The following is a 10,036-nucleotide window of genomic DNA, read 5'->3' as shown; positions in this document are numbered from 1 at the left end:
CTATAACATTTGAAAATGTTACAGTGTCATTTATATAACCGAATAATAACAATTATAGGCAATGTCATTTACATAATTTAGGTCAAGATACGGGTTCGAATAAGGATGCAGGTTAGGGTGTGGATGCAGGTTAATTTGGTTATACGGTACACTCAATTGTATCCAAGTTTTTGTGGTGTAAAAATGCGTGAATTCATATTTAATTTAATGTAAAGTGATTATAAAAGAAAAGATAAATTAAGTTAACTCAAAAAAGAAAATATAGATAAGCAAATACATGTTAAATAAAGAAATATAAATTGTAGTTGGGAGAAGTGAAGCAGGCGGCGTGCCGCCTTGGATTGGAACAATAACTTGTTCCGCACTTGTATTGTATTGCCTCCTCTTTAACGTTCGAGAACCCTCTTTTAAGCCTTAAATCTCGGCTGCCAAATCTAATTATTTTTTAAATCTGCACCTCTTTTAAGAAAAAAAGTTAGTTCAAACCTCTATCCCCATGCAAGATGATGATTAAATAAAACAAGGAAGATATAGCTAGATATCACTTACATTCTCTGACATTTGTATATGTTAATTAGTGAGAGACATGAACGTTGCTGCCTTGCTCAAGATCAAGGTTCTTTCATGGTTGGCCTCTTTCTCCAATTAGCTTGTTGAAAATGCATTGTTGAGCTTATTGCAAAACATTGTGTTCATTTGTCAGGAGCCAAGAAACTGGGTTTCCTGTGGGCATTCGTGTTCGGATTGCCGACAGAAGCTTCAACCTGCACAAGGTACTTAATTAGTTTCTTTCATCATATACATATGGTTGAGAATTATATACTCCCTCCGTCCCATAAAAACATGCATTAGGACGACACGATTTTTAAAATTGGCCCACATTGATTGTGATGCTTAGTGGAAGAATTATTATTATGAATGGAGTATGCATGTTTTTATGGGACGAATGAAAAAAGAAAGCTATGCGTGTTTTTATGGGACGGATGGAGCATTTGGCAGGTCCCACTGAGACGCAAGAGCAGGTATTTGAGGGAGAAGCTGAAAGACGAGGAGACAAAGGAAGTGGAGCTGCCTCCGGATTTCCCGGGCGGAGCGGAGGCCTTCGAGATGGCGGCGCTCTTGATGTACGGCTACGGCGCATTAGTAGAAACGGCCAACGTGGCGGCTCTGAGATGCGCGGCGGAGTTTTTGGAGATGCCGATCCACTGCCAAGGGCTGGACATGTATCTCAATCAGGTGGTCCTGCAGAGCTGGAAGGAGACTGTGACGGTGCTGCAGAGCTGCCGAGGGACGTTGCTCCCCTGGGCAGAAGACGTGCTCCTCGTCACCCGCTGCATCGAGACTCTCGCCTTCATGGCGTGCATGGAGATTCTCGACCCCGAGAGGAGGCCGGGGCAGGCGCTGCAGCTGCAGCTGCAGGCGTGTTGGCCGTGGAGCGATGCCGTGGTGGGAGACGTGATGAGCAGAGATGTGTGGATGCGGGACGTGGTCGCCCTGCCCGTCGCCTTCTTCAAGAGGGTCATTGCATCTCTGAGGCGGCAGGGGATGAAGGAGAAGTATGTGAGCACCATCATACTCTTGTACGCCCACAGATATTCATCATCATCATCAGCTCTTGCTGACTTGCTGCCGGAGAGGGGCAGCAGAGTGATCCCCGTGGGGTTCTACTTGTCGTTGCTGGCCGCCTCCGGGGGTCTGAGGAACGAGAGCGTGGAGAAGAAGATTGCATCGATGCTTCATCTGGCTCAGCCGAGGGATCTGGCTGGCATCGAGTTGTCAGTGGTGGAGAGGATATTCATGGACTCGGACACCAGCTCTCCTGCCGTTGCGCAGTTATGGGACTGCTACCTAACTCAGATAGCTGCTGATCCTCACTTGCCCTGCACCACATTCATAGCTCTCATCCAAACAGTTATTCCCCATTCCAGCAGGCACACACACGATTACCTCTACGCGGCGCTCAACGTCTTCTTCCACTCCCACCCCAGCTTGTCGCAGGACGAGAAAGCCTCGCTCTGCAAATATCTCGACTGCCACAAACTGTCCCTGCCGGTCTGCATTGAAGCCATCAGAAATGAGGTGATGCCGCTGCGGCTCATGGTGCAGGCTCTCTTCGTGCAGCACTTGCACACGAACGACCACGACTACGACTACGAGTCCACCAGCTTCAGAATTGAGAATCTTGAGAAAGAGCTCATGTCCCTCAAGAGGACCCTCCACCTGCAACAAAGGATAAATCATCACAAGTCAGTTCCAGCCAGCTGCATACCAAGTCTCAGTTTTGCTTCGCACAGAAAATACGCAAATAGAATACTCCGGCGGCTCACCCTGTTTGGCGGAGGAAGATCAAAGAGAAACACACCTGCTTCTACTTAGTAATCTACCAAGCCACTCTAAAATCTTTATGTATCTACTTTTATATAATGACAATGAAAAACCAAACATATTTTTATATATATGAAAATCAGTGCTCAAGGCAGCCATAACTTTGCATTATAACAACATGAATGTGACATACAAAACTGTTTCCCCACTTCAACTGCATCCAAACAATGCAGCTGCTTTCTACTGGAAATTAAACTTAAAGGAACTGTATTTCTCTCTGTCTCCTTCCTTCTTGCTTACTCTATCATGAATTTACCTACCAGAACCTAAATCTCAACTCTCCACTCCAAAGAAATTTCAAATGTGCTAGATCAGTTGAACTTCTTGGAGAACGTCAGTACTTGATGCAGCAGCAGCATCAGTCCACAAACTAGACATCACCACCTCTCGGAGATGGTGGTGGTTGGTTATTGCGCAGACTAGGAGACGGGGGCTCAGTTCGCAGACTAGGAGACGGGGGCTCAGTTCGCTGACTAGGAGACGGCGGCTCATTTCTCTGACTAGGAGACGGCGGCTCATTTCTCTGACTGGGAGACGGCGGCTCAGTATCTCCTCCCGTCTTCTTCTGCAGGCTCCAGTACATGATGCTCGCTGTCAAGGTCAGCATCATCTTCTGGTTCACCTGACACCATCAGTTGCAACAGAAAAGGATGTGACTTTTTCATAATATTGGATATGTTGTGTGCTTATTTATGCTTAAAGATCGGACCAAAATCAAGGCCAGAAATAATATCTTTTTCAAGTGTTACTTGTGAGATGGTAAACTAACTAGTAGATAACTAGTTTACTATCAGAATATAGGCCAAGCAAACTGAGTTAATACTGGAATGCGCACATCCTAAATTTCCGCAATGACAAAGCCCAGAAACTACCAGGATATTTTAAATGCAATTGGTGAATGTACCTCAATTATATCCTCAGGCAATAAGAATATGGAGCATCCAAGCTTCCGTGCAACACTGATTATATATGTTGCATTTGATTTCTTATCTTCATCTGCATTTACAATTAAATTCAATTTCAGTTCCAAAAAAATATTAAACCAGGTCATGTTGAGAGGCACAATCAGACACAATAAACAAAAGTAGAGAGAAAATTGACGCAAGTTAATTACGATTTCAGAGAATGGTTAAGGCAGGAGGAATGTATAAAGTTCCCGAAATGTTTTTTGCACATATATAATTAGGAGTTAGGGCTATTGCTTCATTTGGCTCCTAAAATAAACTCCCTTCCTAATTACATCAATTAACATTTCAGCCATCCCAAGCATATATATTTGATTCATTGATCTCATTATCTGCAACAGAAGTTCCTAAATCACGCCATTCCATCTGTAGAGAAGAAGAAGTGATTGTATAGTTCAATAAGGACTCTCATACCGGTTGTGCCCTTTGTAACTAGGGCCCAGTTGACCACCCTTGGCTCCACAGAACTTAAAAGTTCAAGAAAGAATCTCCCAGTTGCGAGATTTTTATCCTGATAATGCCAGACAAAGACATATATTTAATATCAAATATATAAACAAAATGCATGATCAAGGTCTTCAACATTACCTTGAAGCTTTCCATTTGGGAACTTCTACCAGATCTCTTAACTTTTTCGTTTGCCCAGTTCAGTATGTCAGCATCTCCAATTTCCTTTCCTTGGGAATGGAGCCTCAAGTTTTTCAACAGTTGGAGCATACTAAATCTCATTAACTGCCACAGATAAGCTGCAAAAGATAAAAAGATAAAGTTATGGAGATGTTTAAAGGCGAATAAACCAAATCACCAGAATAAATCAAAGCTGAGAGACATCACAGTGCCTCTACTGAGTTTTTGCAGCTATCCATTCACAAATGTTAGTATCTATTATAAAATTACCCACCTCCGTCATCATGCTTACTAAGGAGAATTCTAAGTTAGAGCTGGAAGGGCCACGCTGAGGATGCAATCTTGATAAATAAGTATAGTAAATGAAGGCTTATAGCTGATGGTTTTGAGCTGCTAAAATGATGGTGGTGCAGCTCCCGTATTTAAGCGCAACTTATATAGCTCTTACCTCAGAAGACGCTGTGTCATCTTAGATGCTTTTCACAACCTTATGGTCAAGGAATCACCATGCCCAAATCTTTTCCATCCATTCATTATATCAACTCGATAATATTCCTTCAGTGAGTCATTTAAATTGATGCTTATGTAGAAATTTATTTTCCTCCCGATAAATTGTCACCCTTGCATTATTTACATTTGAATATGGAAAAGATAATTAGTTCAGAAGATTGATTATCTTCCACTAGTTGCCCAATTCTGGTGTTTAGCATGTAGTTTAACATGTGGATTAATATCCCTGACACTGTCCAATAATACTGGAAACAACCACTGCCATTCCAATAAAAATCTATACAGTATTTTATAAATTCACATGATTTCACCAAATAAATCCATTTTTTTCAGCAGAAGTGTGTGACAGTTACATATGGGGATAACATTATTGACAAGTAAACATCATGCAGGTGTCAAAAGAATTCAGTATGATATGAACATATGCAGCATGAAAAGTGAAGCTGTAGTGATAGCCACCCATAATCATTTTAAAATAAATAAAAACTGCATTTTACAGCACTTAAAACCTATGGATGAAACCAAGTTTAATATTTTGAATGAAAACAGGTGGAATCATAATATACTTTTAGCCATGACATAAAGTTGAGCAGTCTTACCTAATATGAGCTTCTTGTTTCCCTGCACAATGTCATTTCCAGCTATATTCACGAGGGAGAAGTTCAAATCCTTCCCAATACTCACAACTTGGTTGGCATTCTCAAGTTTCTTGAAAGGCATTTTAATAGGAGGTTTTGAAGCCTGTTTCCAGTTTACAGACCCAGGAGCAGCTTTGTCAAGTACTTCGAGTAGAACCCATCTGCATGCAGGACAAACCGAAGTAAAATAAACTCATAAAACCAAATGTCAAAACAAAGAAAAGGAACCCTCACCCTGCCCTGACATCGTCAAATAAATTATTGACGTGGGTTTCAACCCCAAGGCTGTTAATCCACAGCCGGAAGCATCTCTCTTCCCGTGAAGTTTGAGCATCATCTTCCATCATGTCAGCAAAAGATATCTTCGACTGGTCCACCGATAGTCCATTTCTGAAACAGTAATTCAATAATAACTACAACTGTATGACTGGACTCTTGGACATTGTACAAAAGGAGCATACTGCGAACACTATGCTTTATGATCTTTCTTTAAAATAAAATCAGAAATAAGCAGTTTATACCAGAATGGATAAATTATCTTCGATCCTATATAATGGGATTAGGCTCCCCTCGTGTCATTGTCTCGTTGAAATAAGCACGGTATGAAAATGTATAAAGGACAGCCACTATAACCGGCATTTCATCATAAAAATATATTATTTTGAAACTTAGCTCTCTTCTTCTAACATTGAAAAACATTACTATTGAAATGAAGTGGAAGGTTAGGTTTGTAGTCTAACCTGTGTTGAAATATTTGAGCAACAAATGCAAGATTTAGATTTGGTGATCCCTCAACAATGTCCTTTGGAGTAACATATCTTTTACACTCTAGTTTTTCAGCTTGCTCAATGATCAGCTTTGCTCTTTCAGTGGGATCTGTTGTTTCCAATGTTGTGTTCGTCCCAAGTTCTGGGGCAAGTGCATTGAGCAAGTGAGCATAAGCTTCTCCATCCTGCAATTAGAACGAGTTTATTGAGCTATGCAGACTAAACAATTGACAAAGTTTTTGTGAGTTCTAATAAGGCTCTTAGAGGCTTCTGCCCCCTAGTCTTTTTCTCAAGTAAGTGTTTTACTTCATTTTGCAGTTTTTGAATTCCTATTCAAGTTCCAACTTGAACATGATTAGTTCAATCTAGTTATCTTTCAAGCTAGGTCTTTTTTTTTTTGAGAAAACAGCTAGGACTTCATTACCATCTCCGATGGACTTCAGTTAGGACATCTAGAAGATCATCTTCCTTATGTATTGTTACACGTAGGTTCAGCATACTTCAATTATCCAAAAGCCCCAGAGAGAGTACATTTTCTTTCTTATATATCTTGTGCAGATTTTGTAGTTTCTATGTACGTTCTTATGTTTTTCTATGATATTATTTATTTTATGGATGTCCTAGTGCTTGGAAGTGCAGCTGCCCTTGTTTTTCTGTACACTACAACTATCCAAAAAAAAAACTCAAATTACTATATGTGTACCCAAACTAAGGTATAGTGGCACGGTCCGTATTTGACAGTCTCATGAAGAATATGAATATTTATGAACAATAGCAATTCTGTTGCAAGTGACTAACAGGATGGGAAGACTCCAAAGTAGTATCAACAATGGGCAAGGACAGTCCTGCCTGTTCTACTGGAGGTACATGCATACATATGAACATAAATTTTTATTACATTTTCAGAAAACTATGGTACTGACGGTCCAGTGCTAAGTTGCCGCATATTTAACAATATCAAAGCTGCAAAGGCCCCTGATTGAACATTTCAAGCCACTGACCCTTTAAAAGTGTACTCTTCTTACCTTCAAATCTGAGGAAAAATTTGTAACCTGCTTCTCGAATCCTGCTCTCTTCAGATGAAAGTTCATCCATTTCAGAAGAACTTTCTCCGGAGGTAATCCCATAAGCTCCTCTACATCCTGTGTCGGATCAATTAAAAGTACACATTAGATGCTATTAGCCATGAGAACAAGCTATAACATGAAAACAACTTTGAGAGTTTGACACCTTGGTATCCTCCACCAGCTCAACAAGTTGAGGAGTCTTCTTTAAATCAAGATCAGATAACAATTGTATCTGATGTTTGAGAAACAAGATAAAGCAGAAGTTAGCTATATTTTCAACTTATGCTATGCTACGGACCTGCAGAGTTTGATTTACCTTGATTATTTGGGACATCAACCCAACAACTAGATGAGGCTGTCAAATAAATAAGGAAGTTATCACAATTGATCCATTGCTGATGATATCTACTATGTATTGAAATTGAAAGATAAAACCACAAACGACTAGCTTACTCTAGCTTCAACTAGGTCTTGAGTGCCAATGTTGACCACAGTGCACCCAATTGCCTTTGCAGAATTGAGGCAAAGGGTATGGTTCTCGTTCCTCTCCCATGGATTTAGAACCTTCTTAGTATTGATGGCTCGCTCATCTATAGTACCAGCTACAGCTACATTTATGAGTTTACTGCACCAAATAATTACATGGGTGAGAAAAGAACAAGAGAATTATTCTTGTTCACATACATATATGATTTTACAGATATTCCATATGACAAGGGAAACTGGGGGGAGCCAGTACCATAGAAGAACGCCATCCTTTGCCAATTCGAAGATAGCATCGCTTGATGGATCTAAGGGGAGATAATCCTTCAAGAATGGATCGTCTCCAAGACAGCTGTTGATGTGGGCAACATAGGAGGCCTTCTCGGATTCACTAATTGTGTGTCGTAGTGTAGTTGTAGTCGCTTTGAGAAACGACGAGGAAGTTTTAGAACCACCCACTTTAGCTGAGGCCCGAGCTTGCAGGTTCAAATAATGCTACACATATTTGAAATATAGGTGATCCTTAGGTGCATGTCTCTATTAATATATCATGAGATCAGGAAAAAGAAAGGCTATTCTGCAAGAAACTCAAATTAAGATACATACCTTAAGGAAGGATTCAAAATCAACTTCTTGGTCCAAATCAGAAGACTCCTCCCTTAAGATGTCCCTGACCTCATCCTCTGTTAACAATTCAGTAACCGCCTTCAATTTCGCCAATACTGGCGGCAAATCTGCTAATGTAACCTTCCCAGATTGGTTCCTTGCCGAGAGAAACTGCAACATAGACATATTAATTTTTGAGTAAACAATGTGCATTTTGTCAAAAAGAATGAAATAGTACCTTAGATTTAAGGCCTCGCAGCTCGACTTGAGTGAATTGGCTCTGAAGCCAAGGATCAGAGACGATTACACCCACGAAACTGGACATATTCTCTTCTACTTCACAATTAAGCTCAGGAGAGCTGAATAAGGAAACTGATGATCTCCAAACGGAAACAAGAAAGATTAGCTGGAAACGATCGATCTATATATATATATCCATCCATGTTCTACAAACAAGGCACTGAAGGTGATCGATTCTGATCATACCAAACGCAGCTAATTAAGGCAATCATGGTATTAAGAAACTAATTCGATCGAATTGCATATTGCATGTGAAATCAAGCAACTATCTGTAATTCCTTATACATTGAAGCATACTAACAAACAATTGATGTGCAAAAGAGATAGAGACCGATTGGATTACCTTGTGATGATGAGTGGAATCAGTGATGATATCTAACGTTTACACAGAAAATGATCAACCCCATGCCATCTCTTGTTCATTTATTTGTAGTATCAGTGCGTGTGATTGGGATCAAGAGTTGAGAATGACAATAGAAATGGAAGTGGAAATGGAAATGAAAATGAAAAAAGAGGATATGATGGAGAAATTGCCGTTTCGGCTTACGGACCTGCGAATACTCAGGGAGCACAACACAACTAACAACTACCTCCAAATTCTATTTTTAGCTTTTCTTTGTCTTTTTAAAATCAGCCGTTAAATTTTTAAATTTACTAATAAAATAGATTAATGAATAGCAAATGCTCTATAAAACTATCCTTATAAATTGTTTAATTTTAAGCTTGCTAAGATGTTTTTAGAATTTATAAGATGTTGAGTATAAGTTGTTATAACACGTAGACAACATAGCTTAATCATAAACACGTCGAAATTGTAATTTCATCGACTAGAATATTTTCAAAAAGAGTTGGGGTTATTATTTAGGGTTAATACTGCTTTATGTCTCGAATTTTTAGCGTTTTTCACAAAATGTCTCAAACTTTCATTTTCTCTTAAAAAATCCTGAACTTTCAGTTTTTTTCATAAAATATTTTGCTATACAAAATTTGGTGATAAAAAGATGAATTATCTCGCTGAAATAAATATTTTGGGAACCGTCATTGTTGGAAAACCATATTAGGAACCACCATTATTGGAAAACGCTGAAAGTTTGGGGATGGCGAGATATTTTATGGAAAAAACTAAAAGTTCGAGATTTTTTAAGAGAAAATGAAAGTTCGAGACATAAAGCACTATTAACCCTGTTATTTAAAAAAAGAACTTCTAGTTATAGTTTTCAACATCTTATTTTGGTAACAAATGAATATCAGTATAAATACCCAATAATAAGTGAGGAAGAAGGGAGTAATACAAGTGACAATTGATCGTCGAACTGCATTGATTTATTAGTATTATAGTGATATGAAACCCTAGTACATTTTTCTTGAACAAATTTGAAAATGAAAATAAACAACTGGTCGTTGTTTATCAATATGAATGTCATGACTCATGAGGATGAGGCTATACGTAGAGAAATCAAATAGATTGATTATTGTTGACTGCTAGATCGATAGAGAGAGACATGAAATCTACAACTTTTGCGAGCTACGTTACATTTACAGCTATATCAACATCAACATATTATTATGATTAATCAACGAGTCTTTGTCTGATATTCATTATTCAAATTAACGTTTGCGAAACTTTATAAACGAGTCTTTGTCTGATATTCACTATTCAAATTAATCGTATAAAATTAGAATAATAA

At 39.0% G+C, this 10,036-nt stretch overlaps 2 protein-coding genes across 3 annotated transcripts; one reads left to right on the top strand and one right to left on the bottom strand.

The window, feature by feature from the left end:
- The first annotated feature begins 478 nt into the window (after nucleotides 1-478).
- On the top strand, nucleotides 479-2,502 carry LOC131012734 (BTB/POZ domain-containing protein At5g48130). 2 transcript variants are annotated; one of them, XM_057940730.1, is made up of 3 exons: nucleotides 479-627; nucleotides 704-773; nucleotides 1,000-2,502. In XM_057940730.1, exons 1-3 carry the CDS (start codon nucleotides 587-589, stop codon nucleotides 2,374-2,376), a joined length of 1,488 nt encoding a protein of 495 aa, XP_057796713.1. In that variant the 5' UTR covers nucleotides 479-586; the 3' UTR covers nucleotides 2,377-2,502. The 2 variants fall into 2 exon arrangements, with proteins under 2 accessions (XP_057796713.1, XP_057796714.1); XM_057940731.1 differs by having other exon boundaries at nucleotides 531-616.
- LOC131012720 (fimbrin-5) lies at nucleotides 2,431-8,954 on the bottom strand. The gene is made up of 15 exons (XM_057940714.1): nucleotides 8,692-8,954; nucleotides 8,287-8,428; nucleotides 8,049-8,219; nucleotides 7,699-7,937; nucleotides 7,413-7,584; nucleotides 7,276-7,314; nucleotides 7,123-7,191; nucleotides 6,918-7,034; nucleotides 5,866-6,077; nucleotides 5,360-5,515; nucleotides 5,087-5,286; nucleotides 3,939-4,096; nucleotides 3,765-3,861; nucleotides 3,290-3,381; nucleotides 2,431-3,007 (listed from the first exon to the last, which is right to left on the bottom strand). The coding sequence occupies exons 2-15, from the start codon at nucleotides 8,371-8,373 to the stop codon at nucleotides 2,756-2,758; spliced, it is 2,061 nt and encodes a 686-aa protein (XP_057796697.1). The 5' UTR covers nucleotides 8,374-8,428; nucleotides 8,692-8,954; the 3' UTR covers nucleotides 2,431-2,755.
- Nucleotides 8,955-10,036: the final 1,082 nt, after the last annotated feature.

This window comes from Salvia miltiorrhiza, chromosome 2, assembly GCF_028751815.1.
Source record: "Salvia miltiorrhiza cultivar Shanhuang (shh) chromosome 2, IMPLAD_Smil_shh, whole genome shotgun sequence".
Taxonomy (NCBI): domain Eukaryota; kingdom Viridiplantae; phylum Streptophyta; class Magnoliopsida; order Lamiales; family Lamiaceae; genus Salvia; species Salvia miltiorrhiza.
Note: the sequence above shows the minus strand (reverse complement) of the source record. Positions and strands in the feature narration are given on the sequence as shown.

Excerpts from the sequence above, each read along its gene's own strand:
- LOC131012720 (XM_057940714.1), bottom strand. The coding sequence starts at position 8,373 with ATGTCCAGTTTCGTGGGTGTAATCGTCTCTGATCCTTGGCTTCAGAGC. Across the intron at positions 7,192-7,275 it reads TGATGTCCCAAATAATCAAG|ATACAATTGTTATCTGATCT; the intron begins GTAAATCAAACT and ends CTCAAACATCAG. Across the intron at positions 5,516-5,865 it reads GCTCAAATATTTCAACACAG|AAATGGACTATCGGTGGACC; the intron begins GTTAGACTACAA and ends TTACTGTTTCAG.
- LOC131012734 (XM_057940730.1), top strand. The coding sequence starts at position 587 with ATGAACGTTGCTGCCTTGCTCAAGATCAAGGTTCTTTCATG. Across the intron at positions 628-703 it reads AAGATCAAGGTTCTTTCATG|GAGCCAAGAAACTGGGTTTC; the intron begins GTTGGCCTCTTT and ends TTCATTTGTCAG. Across the intron at positions 774-999 it reads GAAGCTTCAACCTGCACAAG|GTCCCACTGAGACGCAAGAG; the intron begins GTACTTAATTAG and ends AGCATTTGGCAG.